Here is a 19,705-nt window from a genome sequence, read left to right as displayed (position 1 = left end):
CTTCCTTCCTTTCTTTCTTTCTTTCTTTCTTTCTTTCTTTCTTTCTTTCTTTCTTTCTTTCTTTCTTTCTTTCTTTCTTTCTTTTTCTCTCTCTCTCTTTTTTCTTTCTTTCTCTCTCTCTCTCTCTCTCTCTCCCTCCCTCCCTCTCTCTCTCTCTCTCTCTTTCTTTCTTTCTTTTTTTTTTTTTTTTTCTTTCCCGGTAGAGTAAGGGAATTCACCATGTTGGCGAGGGTGGTCTTGAATTTCTGACCTCAGGTGATCCACCCACCTCAGCCTTCCAAAGTGCTAGGATTACAGGCATGAGCCACCGCCCCCACACTCCCTCGCAGGACTTTTTTTCTCCGTGTTCCTCCACTGTCTCCACACCTCAAAGTGCTAAAGAATAGAATGAGGCTCTTGAATGAAGGATGGTGGTGAGAAGGAAAGTGGATAATGGGATTTAAAAGTTATGGTACACACCTCTTCCTATGCTTTTTTTTTTTTTTTTTTTGGAGATAGAGTCTTGCTCTGTTGCCCGGGCTGGAGTGTAGTCATGAGATCTTGGCTCACTGCAACCTCTGCTTCCTGGGTTCAAGCGATTCTCCTGCCTCAGCCTCCCAAGTAGCTGGGAATATAGGTGTGAGCCACCATGCCTGGCTAATTTTTGTGTTTTCAGTGGAGATGGGGTTTCACAATGTTGGCCGGGTGGTCCTGAACTCCTGACCTCAAGTGATCCGCCTGCCTTGGCTTTCTAAAGTGCTTGGGATTACAGGCGTGAGCCACTGCGCCCAGCCCCTATTTTCTTTTTACAACAGACTTTGGGAAGTATTTTCTTCCCCCAAGAGGTTGAGGCCCATGGAATGCATTAGGGGGAGGTGGGGTGGTGGTGCTCTGTAGCCTTTAGGACTTCTAGAATCAGGCTTCTGGGCCACCTTCCTAGCAGGTGTATACCTCTTTGTTCCAGACTGACTTCCTGTCTCACAATATCTTCACTATTTCCACAGTTGCAGCCAAGACAGGAAACTGAAAGCTGAGGCCAGAAGGGTGGTGTACTGGGGGGAGGGGAAAATTGAGTGTCACTTTAGAAAACTGGTGACGCCACCTAAGCATTGCTGCCTCTGTAGATTCAAAAGCAATAAAACAGCAGCTCATTAACTCTTATTTTGTATTTTATTTTCTGTCTTTTTCATGTCTAAATAAAGATTTTTGCTTTGCTGTCCCCAAGTCCCCCTCCTTTAAAGGAGCTGCAGCTCCTTGACTTCTCTCCTTGTTCCCAGCTTTTCTTACCCATCTTTGCTTCTTGGGTTGCAGATGGGAGGGACGGGGGATGGACTGTTGAGCTGAAGAGAGGTTTCCAGCCCTCACCTGTGAAAGCCCTGAACATGAATCATTCATTTGGAGATCTGGTGTCTGGGTTGGAGGGGTGGAGTCACATACGGGAATGGGCACCAATTGGTTGTGTATCTACGTGATGGGCAAGATTAACTGGTAAGATCTTTTTGTCCCACCCGCATCCACAAGACTTGCACACAAAGCATACTTGTACTTGTGCCTGCATCTTGGACACATTTCCATCTCTTTTTATACTTCTCCACTGCACTCTTCACATGATGTCTGTGTCATGCCCTCTAGAGAAAGACACGCAAAACCACTTTAACCAGTTTCCCTGCTTCCCCACCTAATTCTTGGGCCTCTGCTGACAAAAATCCCCCCAGGTCTAATTTTCATTTTCTTCTGGAAGAGGGGACAAGGAGGCTTGAACCACTTTCACATTCCTACCCCTCTCCCTGCCCCAAACCCCTTTGAGAAGACAAAAGAACTACTAAGCTTCTAAGGGAAGTCATCACTGAGACACTCCAGAGAGGTAGCCCAAATGATTCCAGCTTCATAATCAACAGAACTGCTCCCCTCAAACGGTCCCCAGTACTCATGAACAGGAAGAGAACAGGGTCTGGGATTGGGGTAAAGAAGGGAGTCGATATTTTTCTCTCAGTCCCCATTTCTCCCCAACCCGTCCGTCTCAGATTCCACCGTTTCCTCTCCACTTTTCCAGAATTGTGTGTATTCTCCTTTAAGGGGCTGGGCATCTCTCCCGCCCTCTCCAGAGTCGACTGAAGTTTCCGAGGAGACTTCTCAGGCTGGGCTGGACACACCTTTCCAAGGACCCCTACACTCTGCTCCATGCACCTCAAATGCTCCTTTCCCTTGTGTCCAACCCCCTATCCCTCTCCCTAACTGCCCCCTTCTCAACAAGACTCAGCCTCTCCCTGAGGTGGGTGAGCATCCTTGAGGTTTCCCACCCTTAACTGCTCTGTCCCCGGATGGAGCCAGAGAAATGTGGTGGGGGGGCCGGGGCCAGAGTTTCAACATTGCCCCCCAGAAGGAGGAGCCAGAGATGGGGGTAAGGAGAAGGAATTGGGGGGGGGGGGGGTCGGCAAGAGGGTGAGAATGGGGATGAGGTGGAGATAAAAGGGGGAAGCAAAGGTTCTAGAGGAGGAGGAGGGTGTGTCTGTCCTATCAGCTTCTGCTGATGAAGCCTGGTCTGTCTTTTTCATAGTTTCAAGTTCGGTGTCTCATTATCCATTAACCAGCCCCTCCCTTTACTGTCTGCCAGCCCTGGTAGGTCTGGAGCTCCCCACAGACACTGATACCAGTTTCCCCCGAGAGTGTGAGTGTAGGCCTCTAAAGTCAGCTACCTTTGGGGAGTTGGGGAGACTAGGGGTTAACTCTAGACCCCTCTCAACTCTCTGGACCAAAGTCTGTCCAGGAAAGCAGGATGCCGGAGCCCAGGAGTCGTCAGCCTAGCAGTTGCCTGGCCTCCAGATGCCTCCCAGGTAATAATGCAACAGCACTCTCCAAAGACTCTTCCAAATTTCATCCTACACCAATCTCGTTTCATGCCCTCACCAAAGATACCCCTGTGTTCCTCTCCTGGCTCAAAGTACTTCTGCCTGAGGCTCGCTGTCCTCCCCAACGGCCTCTAGAGCTGGCTGAGAGCTGGACCTTGACATTCCTTCTGTTTCCTTAACCCTGTTACCCCTTTTCAAATTTACTTATTCAATACATAGTTAGTGCCTGCTATGTGCCAGGCCCTGTTCTAGGCTCTGTTCTAGTTACAGAAATTTAAATATATATATATAAAATAAATATATATACACACACACACACACACATATCTTTCCTCCTCATAAGCTTACATTGTAGTGGGCTTTGGGGAGGATTTTAATCTTCCCTCTTTAGATCTCCCTTTCTCAGAGCGGGGAGTGTATCCAAGTGTGGGCAACACTGCGAATAGTCATAACGGGGCTTCCCTTCTTCCCCTTTAGGGGAGCAGATCCTAGCATGGGCCCCAGGGGTGAGGAAGGGGCTGGAACCTGAATTGTCTGGAACCCTCATCTGTACCAACCTTAGGGTCACCTTCCAGCCCTGTGGATGGCAGCAGAATCAGGTGAGATGGTTGGGGCAACAGAAATGACAGCTAGTGGGAAATGGGTAGGGGAGTCTAGCAGGATTTAGACAAACATTATGGGTTAAGGGCTGTCTTTTGAATGTGTCATTGATAATCAGTGGGAACTCTCTCTAGGGTAGTTGCCCCCTAGGGGTTGGGGCTGCCAGAGTAGGAAAATGAGGGCCATTTCAGATGTCTACCCAGTCACGTGCTTCCTCTAGGACACTCCCTTCAGCAGTGAATACGATTTTGCCCTGGTCAACATTGGGCGATTAGAGGCCGGTAAGTTGGGGGTGTTTGGTGAAGGGGTTCACTGGGGGTGTTGGAACTCCCTCCTCCTCATCCTTCCTGTATTCTCAGAAAACAGCAGGGATGGAGTGGGATGGGCTGGAAGAGTCCCTCCTGGGAGGGACCCTGGTCCATGGTTACACTGCTCTGTACCTCTTGACTTCAGTGAGCGGCTTGTCCCGAGTCCAGCTCCTCCGTCCAGGGTCCCTGCTTAAATTTATCCCTGAGGAGATTATGATTCATGGCCGAGACTTCCGGCTACTCAGAGTTGGTTTTGAGGCTGCAGGCCTAGAGCCTCAGGCTTTTCAGGTAAGAGGCCCCTAACCTGAGGCTTCCTCCTCATCTCAGAACCTTGGGATCCTCTCCCTGACAATTTCTGAGATTCCTCCAGTCCCTAGGATCCTCTCATCATTCCCCCTGCTTCTCTCAAGGAAAGGCTAAAAGGCTGGGATAAATGATTGTGTGATGAGAGTAAAGAGCCTGCGCTCTAGCCTTACTCTATTAATTACCAGCAGTGTGACTCTGGGCGAGTTTCCTCCTCTGGAAAACCAGGATTCCTCCCAGAATCATCATTCTAGGATTCTGTGGTTCCAGATTTGTTCTCCCGACCCCAGTCCCCATGACCTGAGGAAGCCCCCTTCTCTAGGGACTGTCTTCACTGTTCTTCTTTATTATTGGCAAAGAGAGTGGAGCAACACATGTGCTCCATTTCCTTCTTTTCACTTACTTAGCCTAAGCCAAAGGATGGAATGTCCTCTCCTCCACAGGTGACCATGGCGATTGTCCAAGCCAGAGCTCAGAGCAATCCAGCCCAACCGTATTCGGGGATAACCCTGAGCAAGGCTGGTGAGTGAGAGTACTTTAGGGTAAGGAAGAATCTGAAAAAGTAGAGGATGGCTGACGACAAAGAGCTTAGAAGCTGTCTCCGATTTTCTCCTTCCTCCTCTATGTCTCACTCCTGTTCTAGGCCAGGGTTCTGGCTCCAGAAAACCACCAGTTCCTCTCATGGAGACAGCGGAAGACTGGGAGACTGAGCGGAAGAAGCAGGCAGCCAGAGGCTGGAGAGTCAGCACGGTCAACGAGAGGTTCGACGTAGCCACCAGGTGATGCCCCAGTGCACCCCAACCCTGCTGCTCTCTCAATCTTCCCTTAGTTCCTTGATCCTCTAAAGCTAGGACTTCCCACAAACTCCAGCCTCCTAGACACCCACAAAGCTATCTCCCTTACCTCCTAGATCCCTAAACCTGAAATCCCTTGGAATGGTCCCTCCGAAGCAGCTTCCTTGTAATAACAGCTTTACGTTGTAACGAAGTCAGTGAGCCAAACTGTAATACCACTCTCATTTCACAGCCTCCCCCGTTACTTCTGGGTCCCTAACCGAATTCTGGACAGTGAGGTCAGGAGAGCATTTGGCCACTTTCATCAGGGCCGTGGACCGGTCAGTGTGAGGGTTAGGGTAATGGATGTGGATTAGAGGGTCATGGGAGGCCAGGGACAATGTGGAGGGAGGAACCTCTGTGAGGTCACTGTGGGGCAAGGGTAGCGTGGAGCTAGGTGTTTCTCCCACAATGACCCTCTTCTGCCCCATGTGAAGCGCTTGTCCTGGCATCACCCTGGGGGCAGTGATCTTCTCCGCTGTGGAGGCTTCTATACAGCCAGCGACCCTAACAAGGAGGATATCAGGTGAGGGAGGCTTGATGAGAAGAATCAAGGGTTAGGAGCTCAGGGCAGACTCCTCTTATTTCCTGACTCCCTCCCCTCCAGAGCAGTGGAGTCGATGCTCCAGGCTGGGCATTCAGATGTTGTCCTGGTAGACACTATGGATGAGCTGCCTAGCCTTGCAGATGTCCAACTTGCCCACCTGAGGCTGAGGGCCCTCTGCCTGCCTGGTGAGAATAACCTTTGACCCCTCACCCTCACCCCTAGGTCTGCTGAGCCTAACCTGGTTTACCCTTTGCTTGCTGTAAATGAGTAGCTCTTTAGTCCAATGAGCCTGTTTTCTTTTCTTTTCTTTTTTTTTTTTTCTTGAGACGGAGTCTCAGCTGGACACGGTGGCTCACGCCTGTAATCTCAGCACTATGGGAGGCCGAGGCAGGCGGATCACCTGAGGTCAGGAGTTTGAGACCAACCTGGCCAACGTGGTGAAACCCTGTTTCTACTAAAAATAAAAAAAAAAAAAAAATTAGCTGGGTGCAATGGCAGACGCCTATAATCCTGGCTACTTGGGAGGCTGAGGCACAGAGAATCGCTTGAACCCAGGAGGCGGGTGAACTGAGAATGTGCCGTTGCATTCCAGCCTAGGCGACGAGAGTGAAACTCGTTTTAAAAAAAAAAAAAAAAAAAAAAAGCCAGGTGCGGTGGCTCACGCCTGTAATCCCAGAACCTTGGGAGGCCGAGGTGGGCCAATCACGAGGTCAGGAGATCAAGACCATCCTGGCGAACACGGTGAAACCCCATCTCTACTAAAAATACAAAAAAATTAGCCAGATGTGGTGGTGGGCACCTGTAGTCCCAGCTTCTAGGGGGGCTGAGGCAGGAGAATGGTGTGAACCCAGGAGGCGGGGAGCTTGCAGGGAGCGGAGATTGTGCCACTGCACTCCAGCCTAGGCCACAGAGCGAGACTCCGTCTCAAAAAAAAAAAACCAAAAAGGCAGATGAGACAGTCTCCCTCTGTCACCCAGGCTGGAGTGCAGTGGTGCGATCTCGGCTCACTGTAACCTCCAACTCCCACGTTCAAGCGGTTCTCCTGCCTCAGCCTCTCTAGTAACTGGGATTACAGGCGCCCGCCACCATGCCCGGCAATTTTTGTATTTTTAGTAGAGACGAGGTTTCACCATGTTCCCCGTGTTAGACTAGGCTGGTCTGGAACTCCTCAGGTGATCCACCCACCTCGTCCTCCTAAAGTGCTGCGATTATAGGCATGAGTCACCGTGCCCAGCCAGTGAGACTGTTTTCTACTCACCTCCCATCTCTCCCACCTCTCCCACAGACTCACTGATTTCCTGTCTTCTTGACCCCAATTTATTCTTTTTTAAACAGCTTTATTGAGACATAATGTACATACCATAAAATTTACCCTTCACTGAAGTATACAATTCAGTGAGTTTTATTGTATTTACAATGTTGTACAACCATCACCACAGTTTAATTTTAGAAAACCATCCTGGCCATTTACAATTACTTTTCATTCTTATTCTTAACCCAGAAGGCTATCAACCTGAATCCTGAATCCTGAGTTCTAATCTCTTTACCCTTCTGATCTTTCTACCCTCTATCAGATTCATCTGTAGCTGAGGATAAATGGCTTTCAGCCCTGGAAGGAACACGATGGCTGGACTATATCAGGTACTCCTTCGCTTCTTCTACCCATCATTTATAATTCAACCTTCTTCAATCTTCTGTTAACTTGGGCTCCTAAATGGCCTTTCTTAAGTTCTTCTCCTCAGCTTCCCAAGAAGACTGCCATTTTCTGCTTTTTAGAAGAAAGAGGGGTAGGATTTGGAGTCGGCCTTATTCCATCCCATGACCCATCACTCCATTCCCCTAGGCTTATCATTTTTCCTCCCTCTTCCTCATCTGCTCCTCCAGGGCTTGTCTTCGAAAGGCCAGTGACATTTCAGTATTAGTGACATCCAGGGTTCGTTCTGTAATACTTCAAGGTGAGTTCCTTGGGTAAGCCCATTCCATTCTTTGCCTCTTTTCTTTACCCACCTGACCAGATTGCATTCAGGGAGGGAGACCCGTAAGGCTTCTTCCTCTCCTGTTCCTGGGAACTACCTGCGAGCTCTACTCTCATCCTTCAGTGCTACCTCTGCCTCCCCATCACAACTTGTGGTCCCTGACACTAGGATGGTCTTAGCCCCTTTGTTCCTTTCCTTCCATCAGTGGATGGGGACTGGGGTTGGGGTGGGAAGGGCAGTGTGGAAGCTGGTTTGAGAATTGCGATTCTGCCCCTTACATGTGAAACTGGGTATTTCTATCTGGGTGGAGTCTAGGACGTGAATCATTCAAGGTCTTTGTTTTTTCTTCACTTCTATGTGCTCTCTCAATCCTTCCTAACCCAAACCTTTCCCCTCTGTGCCTCTCACTTCTCATTGCCATATTTCTCTTCTCATTCTCTTCTGCCCTAGTTTCTTGGACCCCTCTTCTTTGTCCCTTCTTCCTCTTTATCACCCAGAGCGCGGTGATCGTGATCTCAATGGCCTCCTCTCTTCACTCGTCCAGCTGCTTTCAGCCCCTGAAGCCCGAACACTGTTTGGCTTCCAATCCCTAGTGCAGCGAGAGTGGGTGGCAGCTGGACATCCCTTCCTGACTCGGCTTGGGGGAACTGGGGCCAGTGAAGAGGTGAGAACAATTTGGGATGGCATCGGGGGGATATTACTAAAGAAGTAAGAGAATGAGAAAATTATTTTGTATAATCCACTGGAGGTGAATCCGGTCAGAAGGGCCCCGAGGTTAGGCTGAGATGAAGATCCTGATGAGTGAGGCCTCATAAGCCCCTGCTACCCTCAATTCAGACTTTCATTCCCCGACCTCCATAGTGCTTCCTATTCCCTGCATTCCCCATTCCCTTATCATCTCATCATCCTCCCTCTTGGGGTCCCAATAATCCCTTCCAACCTCTTAATTTCTCTCTTTTCAGGCTCCGGTGTTTCTCCTCTTTCTTGATTGTGTCTGGCAGCTCCTCCAGCAGTTTCCAGCTGATTTTGAATTCTCTGAGTTTTTCCTTCTTGCTCTTCATGACAGCGTCAGGGTTCCTGACACCCTTACCTTCCTGAGAAATACCCCCTGGGAGCGCGGAAAGCAGAGCGGACAAGTCAGTGACTTCTATTTTTGACTCGTGTTTTTTTTTTTTTTTTCCATTGAGATGTACTCTCTGAAGTTTGGTCTTGATTTGTTTTATTAGAAGTGAGGTCTGTGGGTGGGGAGGGGGAGATTTAGTCTCATTTTCAGGACAGGACTTTTGCCCTATATCTTTCCTAGAATAGGAGGTGAGAATCTCATGATTTGTCTCTAGATGTGGGAGGATTGTGTGTAACCATCCTTTTTCTTGCTTCCTCTGTCCAGTTAAACTCCTATACACAAGTCTACACCCCAGGATACTCCCAGCCCCCAGCTGGGAACTCTTTTAACCTGCAGCTGTCTGTCTGGGACTGGGATTTACGCTATAGCAATGCACAGATACTACAATTCCAGAATCCTGGCTATGACCCAGAACACTGTCCAGATTCCTGGCTCCCTAGACCGCAGGTGAAGTGTCTAAACTTCCTAAATTCCCTTGACGTTCCCACAGGCTCATGCTACGAGACAGTGAGAAGTGAAAGACACAATGTCTTGAGTTCCTTAGGGAAAGCTACTCCACTACTCTTCTGCAGCTGTCACTTATAGTCCCCGGGTGTCCCTAGGAAGACAGAAGTCCTAGAATAGCACAGAGGGCACCCTTTTTGTCCTTCCTCAAGTCTGTTTACTCATCTTCCTGTCTCATGCACACATAAGTTGCCCTAAGATCAACCTTAATCAGTCCTGAGGCTTAGTTGAAGCCTAATGAGGAGGGCAGAAGTGTTCTCATGGGGAGGCTTGTGGTTCTAGTCACCAGTACAGTGAGTGGAAGGCGGCAGGATACCCTATCCCGATCCAGATTGGGGAAACTAGGCTTATCTGGTCTCTCTGTTGCCGGTTGATTTCCTTTTCCCTTTAGCCAAGCTTCCTGATTCCTGGACCCCCCAGTTCTGTGTGGCTCTTCTCTAGAGGAGCATTGACGCCCTTGAATCAGCTCTGTCCTTGGCGGGACAGTCCCTCCCTGCTGGCAGTCTCTTCTCGTTGGCTCCCTCGACCTGCTATCTCCTCTGAAAGCCTGGCTGACCAGGAATGGGGTCTCCCCTCACATTGGGGAGCTTGCCCTTTACCTCCAGGGCTGCTGCTGCCTGGATATCTGGGACCCCAGATCAGGTTCTGGAAACGCTGCTACCTGAGGGGAAGACCTGAGGTCCAGGTAAGAAGGGAAAATAAGACTGGGAATGGGAGAAGGGACTTGACTCTGCTGAACCAGATGAACAGGAGCTGGAAAGGCAAGGAGCTGAAGGCTGGGGGGACTGGGAAGTGAAATTCTACTCTTCTTGGTATCAAACAGGGTTTGGGAGTGTAGGAGGTGCGGGAAAGTGCTTGTGGCTTAGATTAAGTGGAATTTAGGGCACAGCTGGAAAGGGAAACAGAATTAAAGACACCAGAAGTAGCAGAGAAGCAGGGGGCCAGAGCTACAACAGTATTCCTCCCTGTTCCTCTTTGCCTCCTCCCCAGATGGGCCTCTCATCTCCCACAATCTCTGGCCTCCAGGATGAGCTATCCCATCTTCAGGAGCTATTACGGAAATGGACACCAAGAATATCTCCTGAAGTTCACTCCAAGAAAAGAGATCCACATACCATTCTCAATCCCACTGAAATTGTGGGCATTCTCAAAGGCAGGGCAGAGGGGGATCTGGGGTAGAGGAGGGTACTGTCTAATCCTTTTTTTTTTTTTTTTTTATCTGGACTTGCAGCCTCAGCTTTCACATTCCAGCCCTTAAGTTCACTAAGAAGGTCTGAGTTTCTGCTGCAGATGGTGGTGTTAACTGCTCCAACTCTTGTCTTGTCTTGCTTAGTTCCTACGGATATTTTTGTTTCTTGTCATTTGAAGGATTAAGAAACAAAAACAATCCAGAAATTGATCGGTTTTTTTAGGCCAATTCCATCCCTTTTGGATAACCAGATGTTAAATCGTGAGATCAGAGATGCTGTTCATCAGTCCCAACAAGATGGCCTAGAGATCGCATTCTCACCTCGCCTTGCTGCTGCTTTAATTCCAGCTTCTATTTCTTCCCTTATAGTTTTCTATGGGAATGAGGCGGATACAGGAAACACCCTATCTCCTCTGTATTTTTGTAGTGGAATTTCTATTTAAGGGGCTCATTAAAGCACAGTATTTATACACATTGCTGGCATTGTTTCTTGTGTTTGAATAAAGGATTCTCCTAGGTAGGAAAGTGGTGGGTAAAAGGTGGGTGTGACCCCAGAGAGGAGGGCATCTACCATATTATTGCTAAGGAAATAGGGGAACTGGATTTGGTGAGACTCTGCAGAATTCAAGTGCAGTTTGGGGAAAGGATTCTCGTGTGTGTCTCCCATTTAGAGGCAGATGCGGCCAGATTGTTCTAGAGATCCAGACTGAAGTCTCTGAGCTCCGATCCCATCCACCCCTCACCTGTGGTCACACACCACCTTGGAGCAGCCCTCACCCTCCCCATGCAATTACGACTAGATGAGCGCAGACGTCATTCCAGCTCAGACATTTCGCAGTCTCCTCCCCTGAGGGAAAACCAAATACCTCCAGCCCAAATCAGGGCTGTTGAGGCCAAATCTGCAAGAAGGTTGCAGGCGAGATGGAAGGTTCCCTCGGCGCCTGAAAGCAGCCAAGTCCTCGGGTTGGGGGGACTCCTCAGCACATCGTTCTCTGGACAACAAAAGATCATCACTGGCCACAAAATATATGAAAACTGAAGTTTTTGTTCTTTTAGCTTTCGAATTTACATTTTTGGGAGCAGTGTGATTCTTTCAAGTCTAGCAGTGCATTAAGACGGTCTGAGCGTTTCCGTTCCGCCCTCCTAGCAGCGGCACCTCAGCGCGGGAGCGGAAGACTCCACCGCCCAACCCGGATTAAGTCTGGGAGGCTTCTAAGATGGCTGTAGCCGCTTCCAGGCACCTCCTCTTCCGCGGCTCCGCCCACCGCTACGTCCGCCTTCGCCCCGGAAGTGGAAGTCGTGCTGAGGTCAGAAGGCGGAACCGCTGCTGGGAGACGGCGGGAGCTCTTTCGCCATGGCTGCCGGGCCGATCTCCGAGCGGAACCAGGGTAACTGGAGGGGGAAAGTCTGGAATGGGCTCAGCGTGGCTAAGAGGCCCCTACTACAGCCAGAAGTGCCTCTGCAGGGGTGGGAGACTGGACTCATCCCTTCCCCAGAGGGCGCGAGACCGGCCCCGTGCCTCCTGGGGGCGGGGTGGCCAGGTGCTGGCTGAGGCCTGTGGGTGTGATACTTACGTCCAATCCCCTGCTGAGTTCTCACTCAAAAAAACAAAAAGACCCACTCAGAATACTAAATTAGACTTCAGAGGATTCCCGAAGTCCTGGGAAGAGAGAAATTTAAGGGTTTAACTTTTTTTTTTTTGCTCCTATCCCCTACCCGCGTCCCCAGTTCCCCTGGTTGGGTTCCATCTTCATGTTTCCTTCACCTCCTCCTTTCCTGTCATACTCTCACCCTTGCTCTAACTTTCTGCTCCCTCCCTTCAGATGCCACTGTGTACGTGGGGGGCCTGGATGAGAAAGTTAGTGAACCACTGTTGTGGGAACTGTTTCTCCAGGCTGGGCCAGTAGTCAACACCCACATGCCAAAGGATAGAGTCACTGGCCAGCACCAAGGTGAGTACATGACAAGGGGCAAATTGCTTCTGGAGGGTCCCAGCAGTATTCACAACTGTTTTGGAATAACACGAGCAATCTAAAGTATTTCTTTCTTTTAAGCCTCTGTTCAGTTTATTTCTGGAACCATTCTTAAGTGAGATTGTTTCTTTCTTGTTCTTTGTGATTAGAGGGTAGATGAGTTTTACCCCATTTTCAATCTCTTATGTTGTTAACCTCCTCTTCTCCACTTCTCCAGGCTATGGCTTTGTGGAATTCTTGAGTGAGGAAGATGCTGACTATGCCATTAAGATCATGAACATGATCAAACTCTATGGGAAGCCAATACGGGTGAACAAGGCATCAGCCCACAACAAAAACCTGGATGTAGGGGCCAACATTTTCATTGGGAACCTGGACCCTGAGATTGATGAGAAGTTGCTTTATGATACTTTCAGCGCCTTTGGGGTCATCTTACAAACCCCCAAGATTATGCGGGACCCTGACACAGGCAACTCCAAAGGTTATGCCTTTATTAATTTTGCTTCATTTGATGCTTCGGATGCAGCAATTGAAGCCATGAATGGGCAGTACCTCTGTAACCGCCCTATCACCGTATCTTATGCCTTCAAGAAGGACTCCAAGGGTGAGCGCCATGGCTCAGCAGCTGAACGACTTCTGGCAGCTCAGAACCCGCTCTCCCAGGCTGACCGCCCTCATCAGCTGTTTGCAGATGCACCTCCTCCACCCTCTGCCCCCAATCCTGTGGTATCATCATTGGGGTCTGGGCTTCCTCCACCAGGTAAAGCTTTTGGTTAAAATTTGTTTGTCTTAAGGTTGGGGGAGAGAGTCAGGAGGAAGAAAAAAAGAGCCTGAAAGGGGGATGGGACATGGAGTCAGTGAATGATGGGAAGAGGACTGAGGGGTGATGGTAGTGGTGGAGAAGAAAGTTGTTGGGTTTCTTTAGGAGGGTGAAGTTGGTTGACTTTTCTAACATTGCTTTTGATTTTAGAGCACTGGGAGGAGGGGGAAAGAGCTCACCCTGCCTGGAGAGGCCAGATCAGGACAGGCTCTTTAAAGACATTTTCTCCTCACTACCATTAATTTTTCCTTTTTCCATTTCCTCTATAGGCATGCCTCCTCCTGGCTCCTTCCCACCCCCAGTGCCACCTCCTGGAGCCCTCCCACCTGGGATACCCCCAGCCATGCCCCCACCACCTATGCCTCCTGGAGCTGCAGGACATGGCCCCCCGTCGGCAGGAACCCCAGGGGCAGGACATCCTGGTCACGGCCACTCACACCCTCACCCATTCCCACCAGGTGGGATGCCCCATCCAGGTAGGTGTGTTTTGTTGGGAGGGAAGAGCTTGGTAGAGCATCTCTGTTACCTCTCACCCTGCTGCCCTCTGTTCCTCAACAGTAACAGTTTTAGAGTTTCCTTTCCTTCAGACATTCTATTATAAAAACATACAAAATACTCTCTAACATCTACCTCCCTGAATCCATTTCTTAAGTTTTTCTGACAAGAAGACTATACTTGCTGGTTTTTATTTCTTTAACCTTTAGTTCCATTCTCTTCTCTGACTCCATCTCAAAGTGGTGACCTAATTGCCAAATCTCGGGGACTCTTCTGCTCCTTATCTAGTTTGACCTCTGATGTACTTGAAACTAGTCGTGTCCTCCTGTTTGAAATTCTCATCTCTTTTTGCTTTTGCTTTTCTAGATCCTCCACCCCTCTCTCTGACTCCTTTTTTTTTTTTTTTTTGGAGACGGAGTCTGGCTCTGTCGCCCAGGCTGGAGTGCAATGGCCGGATCTCAGCTCACTGCAAGCCCCACCTCCCGGGTTTACGCCATTCTCCTGCCTCAGCCTCCGGAGTAGCTGGGACTACAGGCGCCCGCCACCTCGCCCGGCTAGTTTTTTGTATTTTTTAGTAGAGACGGGGTTTCACCGTGTTAGCCAGGATGGTCTCGATCTCCTGACCTCGTGATCCGCCCATCTCGGCCTCCCAAAGTGCTGGGATTACAGGCTTGAGCCACCGCGCCCGGCCTCTCTCTGACTCCTTAATCTCAGCTACCATGATAGACTCGTGTCTGCTTGTGCCTAGATTTTTGTGCTTGTTTCTCTTTTCTGCATATATCTATAGTTTTAATTGGGTATATACTGATGCCTCCTAGATCTAGTCCATAGCTGTTGACATTCCGGATCCTTAATGCTTTAATGCTGCTGCTTAATAGATAGCGTCATTTTTCTGTCCCTCTCCTTCAAACCCATTCTTTCTCTAGCAGTCTTTTTTTTCAGGTGCTTAATTCATGAATCTGAGAGCGATGTTTGACTGCTCCCTATCACCCCACTCTTAATACCAAGTCTTATTTAATATCAGTGGCATCTCTCCCCATGGCCAGTGTCCTAGTTCAGTCTCTCACTCCCTCATTTTTTAACACTTAATTTATTGTAGTAATCTCCTGCCACTTTGACTCCAGTTTTCCCTAACTTTGATCTACTTTCACAGAGTAGGTTTTTTAAAACACAGATTTGTACACACTTGCTCAAAATTCCTCTGTTGCTCCCTTTTACCTACAGAGTAAAACCCAAACGCATTACCATAGTATTCACAGCTCTTTATGAGCTGGCCCCTGCCCCTCATTTCTATAACTGCATTTTGCTCCTGATTACTGAGTTAACTGGCATTTCCTGGAATATACTGTGCTGTTTGACACACCTGTAATCTTTCTGCTTGGGATGCTTTCTTCCCATGATCTTACCCTCCTGAAGCATTCATCCTTTAGAATTAGATCTTTGCTTAGACAGTATGTTCTCTGCTACTTTCTCAAATCCTATCAACAGAGTTATTACTCCACTTGTTACATACTTCAGCATTACTATTACAGTACCTAAACCATGGAAGAAGCAAGCAAAGAGGGTAAGGAGTTGATTGAGTAATTGGTTGGTTTGTGCTGTTGGAATAGGGGCAAGGATAGGGAGCATTTTTTACCACCCTTCTTTTTTGTTTTTTGGTTTTTTGTTATTTTGTTTGTTTTTTTTTTTTTTTGGTGATGGGGTCTCACTCTTTCACCCAGGCTGGAGTGCAATAGCGTGGTTTTGGCTCATTGTAGCCTTGACGTCCCAGGCCCAAGTGATCTTCCCACCTTAGCCTCCTGAGTACCTGGGACTACAGGCACACACCACCATGCCTGGCTAATTAAAAGTATTTTTTGATAGAGATGGGTTCTCACTATGTTGCCCAGGCTGGTCTTGAACTCCTGGACTCAAGTGATCCACCTAGGCCTCCCGAAGTGCTGGGATTATTGGCATGAGCCACTGTGCCCAGCCAGCCTTATTTTCTATACCCTTTTTTCTGTATAGTTATCTTTCTGATGTCACTTTCTTTCTAATTTTGTTCTCTTCTTTTCTCTATTTTCTTTGCCTTCTTCTCTTTGTCTCTTTTCTTCTTGTGTCTGTTTTATTTTCATAGGGATGTCTCAGATGCAGCTGGCACACCATGGCCCTCATGGCTTAGGACATCCCCACGCAGGACCCCCAGGCTCTGGGGGGCAGCCACCACCCCGACCACCACCTGGAATGCCTCATCCTGGACCTCCTCCAATGGGCATGCCCCCCCGAGGGCCTCCATTCGGATCTCCCATGGGTAAGTCGTCTCTAGCCACCTCCCTCGTCTGTACCTATCATGTTCTTACAGCTTCCTGTAGGCACATCCCTTGTCCCGTGCCCTTACTAACTTTTCTTTTACTCCTTGCAGGTCACCCAGGTCCTATGCCTCCGCATGGTATGCGTGGACCTCCTCCACTGATGCCCCCGCATGGATACACTGGCCCTCCACGACCCCCACCCTATGGCTACCAGCGGGGGCCTCTCCCTCCACCCAGACCCACTCCCCGGCCACCAGTTCCCCCTCGAGGCCCGCTTCGAGGCCCTCTCCCTCAGTAAATTCACATTTTTCCTTCCTCCTGTTACATCTTCTCAGTATCTTTTCTATGCCTTGGACCAATCAGAGATGCTGTAGCTCCTTGGGGCTAAGGTACTAATCCCTTTCAGCACCCCCACCTCATTCCCCTTTTTAATGTAACTTTTTCCACAGGAGGTATTTCTTTTTTATGTTGGTCCTGAGTATTTTGCAAATGCACAGAGAAAATAAAACGAAACTGCTTGTTATTTGTGGTGTTTTCCTTGACAACAGTAACTTTTCTTCTTTAAGAAGAGATGTCAGAGTATCATGAAAAGAATGGTAAGGTAGGAGTAGGAGCAAGGGTGCTTACTCCACATTTTAAAGGCTTGTTCTGTAATGTGCTGTTGCAGTTGCTGAGCGCTGCCGTGCGCTAGAGTAATTGTTTCCTTACATAGAGCTTATCTTCTAGTTTGGAAGATAGGGACCCAATATCTATAGCATAGGATCATCGTGTTTTTTTCTTGTTTTTTGTTTTTTTGGAGACATGGTCTTGCTCTGTTGCCTAGGCTGGGGTGCGGTGGCCTGATCACGGCTCACTGCGCCCCCAACCTCCCAGGCTCAGATGATTCTCCCACCAAAGCCTCCCAAGTAGCTGGGATCACAGGCGTGTGCCATCACACCCAGCTAATTTTTGTATTTTTTGTAGAGGTGAGGTTTTGCCATGTTGCCCAGACTGGTTTTGAACTCCTGGGCTCAAGCGATCCCCCTGCCTCAGCCTCCCAAAGGGCTGGAATTACAGACATGAGTCACCTCACCCAGCCAGATTATTGTTTTAAAGTGAGAACAGATGTACCTGGAGATAGTCTGGCAAAAAATGAAGTAACATGCACTAAGCAATTTATTGCGGCACCGTTAAATAATGGCAGTAGATTGGAAACAACTCACATCTCCATCAGTAAAGGGACGGGTTGAATAAACTGATAAATTCATGCAACAGAGTACTGTGCAGCTGTAAAAAGGAATGGGGATGATCTCTACAGACTGCTGTGGAGAGATCTCCAAGTAAAGAAAAATAATGTGTATAGTGTGCTACCTTCTCTAAGGGTGGCATATACATATATGTATTTACTTAACGTTTTTAAAAATGGGTAAACCAGCTACTCAGGAGGCTGAGGCAGGAGAATCGCTTGAATCTGGGAGGCGGAGGCTGCAGTGAGCTGAGATCGCGCCATTGCATTCCAGCATTCCAGCCTGGGTGACAGAGCGAGACTCCAACTCCAAAAAAAAAACAAAAACAAAGGATAAACCAAATACTAATGGAAGTTGATAACACTGGCGAGGGAGGGGATATTGAGGGAAGTTGGATTCTCTGAGTATACTGTGTTAATGTGTTTTTCATTTGGAACAATATAGATGTCTTACATAATACAAAACAAAGTTAAAATGAGTAAATGGAGACAGTAAATGTTCCATTTTGTTCTGTTCCTACAGATGTCTGTAAACAGTCATCTCATAAGGAGTTTGTATTTCAATTTTTTTCTCATTCTCAGTCCTTCCAAACTTGATTTTCATCACATTTAATCTGAGTTTAAAGATTTTTCAGTAGACCAAATCCAATAGCCTTTTTCTCCCCCGTGTTCTTTGCCACATTGATACTGTTAAGTCACCCCTTTTTTGAAGTGCCCTCTGGCTTATGTAACTGTGAACTTTACTAAATTCTAGGCAAGAAGTGAGCCTGGCCCTCTTGTTCTCTTCCATCGTTCTCATTAACATTTTTATGGTACCTACAAAGGCTCTCTGTTGGTGGCAGCTGAGGATTCAAAGATAAGCAAGGCAGTTCTGCCACAACTGACACATAAGAGACTGTTAATGAAACAAAATATTTTGAGAGCAGGAAGAAAGTTACCTATTCTGGCATGAAAGTCCAGGAAAATGACCAGGCGCAGTGGCTCACGCCTGTAATCCCAGCACTTTGGGAGGCCGAGGCGGGCAGATCACCTGAGGTCAGGAGTTCGAGACCAGCCTGGGCAACGTGATGAAACTCTGTCTCTACTAAAAATACCAAAAATTAACCAGGTGTAGTGGCGGGTGCCTGTAATCCCAGCTACTCAGGAGGCTGAGACAGGAGAATTGCTTGAATCCGAGAGGTGGAGGTTGCAGTGAGCTGAGATCAAGTCATTGCATTCCAGCCTGGGCAACAAGAGCGAAACTGTCCCCCATCTACCCCGTCAAAAAAAGAAAAGTCCAGGAAAACTTCCTGGGAAAAAAAGTGATACCTGCATTTAATCTTAAAGGAAGGATAGACCTTTCCCAGGCAAGGAGAAATTCATTCCAGGTGGATGGGATGTTTCTGAGGAGAAACAGATTGATAAATAGCATGGTGTATAACGCACTAGAGCTGTTTGGGATTGGAGGCAGGCTGAGGTCAGAGCCAGTTAGGGAGCTCCCAAAAACCATTTCTCAGCCCTTTTTCACATCATGGCAGGGAACCACTTGAAACAACATTGAGGTAAGGGGAGGCAGCTGCTTCAGCCTGGAGGCTATTGGCTCGGAAATTCTAGCTGCCCCAGTTTGATGTGCTTATTAGATGTTCGTGTGGTGATAATTGAATGGAGATTTTGAGTCGGGGCTTGATAGGAAGGTCTGGACTGCAGATATAAATGGGAATCGTCCGCAGATAGACAGTATTAAAGTCGGGACTGCCTGTGGTGAGCAAGAAGAGAGTAGAAGCCTTCCTGCCCCTGGGACTGAGCCCATAGGAACTCTAAAATTAAATGACCCCAGCAAAGGAGACTACAAAGAAGTGGTTGGTGGGATAGGGCACTGGCACCTGGGGGAAAATGATGAAGTCTTCCCTCAGAACTTGAAAATATATACAGGCATCTGCGTATTCTCAAGGGATTGATTCCAGGACCCTCCACAGATAATCAAAATTCACAAATGCTCAAATCTCTTATATAAAATGGCATATTTGCATATAACCTGGGCACATCCTCCAGTGTGTTTTAAATCATATCTAGATTACTTGTGATACCTAATGCAGTGTAAATACTATGCGAGTAGTTGTTATACTGTATTGTTTAGGAAATAAATGTCAAGAGGAGAATGTCTAAACATGTTCAGTACAAATGCAACCATCATAGGCTTAACTACATTTTCCATCCGCAGTTGGTTGAATCCATGGATGCCAAACCCATGGATATGGAGGGCTGATGGTATAAGCTTTCACTCTAAGAGTACAAGATTTCTATTTTAGCAAATAAGGTATCAGTGGAGAGTAGGCAAAGTCACCTTAAAGGGAAGAAACGACTCCCTGCCAGCAGGACTCGGCTATAACCTAATTGAAAATGTTAACACATTTAAATAAAGAATGTTGTCAGCCTGGCTGTGTGGTGGCTAATGCCTGTAATCCCAGCACTTTGGGAGGCAGAGGTGAGTGGATCACTCGAAGATCAGTTCGAGACCAGCCTGGCCAACCTGGGGAAACCCTGTCTCCATTAAAAATACAAAAGTTAGCCGGGCGCGGTGGCTCATGCCTGTAATCCCAGCCCTTTGGGAGGCCGAGGTGGGCAGATCACAAGGTCAGGAGATCAAGACCATCCTGGCTAACACAGTGAAACCTGTCTCTACTAAAAATACAAAAAATTAGCCGGGCGTG

General features: G+C 48.1%; 2 protein-coding genes across 2 annotated transcripts; both read left to right on the top strand.

The window, feature by feature from the left end:
* The first annotated feature begins 1,944 nt into the window (after positions 1-1,944).
* On the top strand, positions 1,945-10,685 carry MTMR11 (myotubularin related protein 11). Its single transcript, XM_023213566.2, has 17 exons — positions 1,945-2,380; positions 2,738-2,813; positions 3,306-3,427; positions 3,649-3,709; positions 3,882-4,024; positions 4,483-4,561; positions 4,683-4,818; positions 5,066-5,153; positions 5,310-5,398; positions 5,480-5,604; positions 6,994-7,060; positions 7,304-7,374; positions 7,893-8,059; positions 8,358-8,531; positions 8,783-8,965; positions 9,414-9,707; positions 10,013-10,685. Exons 1-17 carry the CDS (start codon positions 2,315-2,317, stop codon positions 10,199-10,201), a joined length of 2,130 nt encoding a protein of 709 aa, XP_023069334.2. The 5' UTR covers positions 1,945-2,314; the 3' UTR covers positions 10,202-10,685.
* Positions 10,686-10,971: 286 nt separating this feature from the next.
* On the top strand, positions 10,972-16,313 carry SF3B4 (splicing factor 3b subunit 4). The gene is made up of 6 exons (XM_023213565.1): positions 10,972-11,599; positions 12,035-12,163; positions 12,402-12,944; positions 13,274-13,480; positions 15,616-15,789; positions 15,901-16,313. The coding sequence occupies exons 1-6, from the start codon at positions 11,566-11,568 to the stop codon at positions 16,086-16,088; spliced, it is 1,275 nt and encodes a 424-aa protein (XP_023069333.1). The 5' UTR covers positions 10,972-11,565; the 3' UTR covers positions 16,089-16,313.
* The last annotated feature ends 3,392 nt before the right edge of the window (positions 16,314-19,705 follow it).

The sequence above is a fragment of the Piliocolobus tephrosceles genome, chromosome 1 (genome assembly GCF_002776525.5).
Source record: "Piliocolobus tephrosceles isolate RC106 chromosome 1, ASM277652v3, whole genome shotgun sequence".
Taxonomy (NCBI): domain Eukaryota; kingdom Metazoa; phylum Chordata; class Mammalia; order Primates; family Cercopithecidae; genus Piliocolobus; species Piliocolobus tephrosceles.
This window is presented reverse-complemented; position numbering and strand designations above follow the sequence as displayed.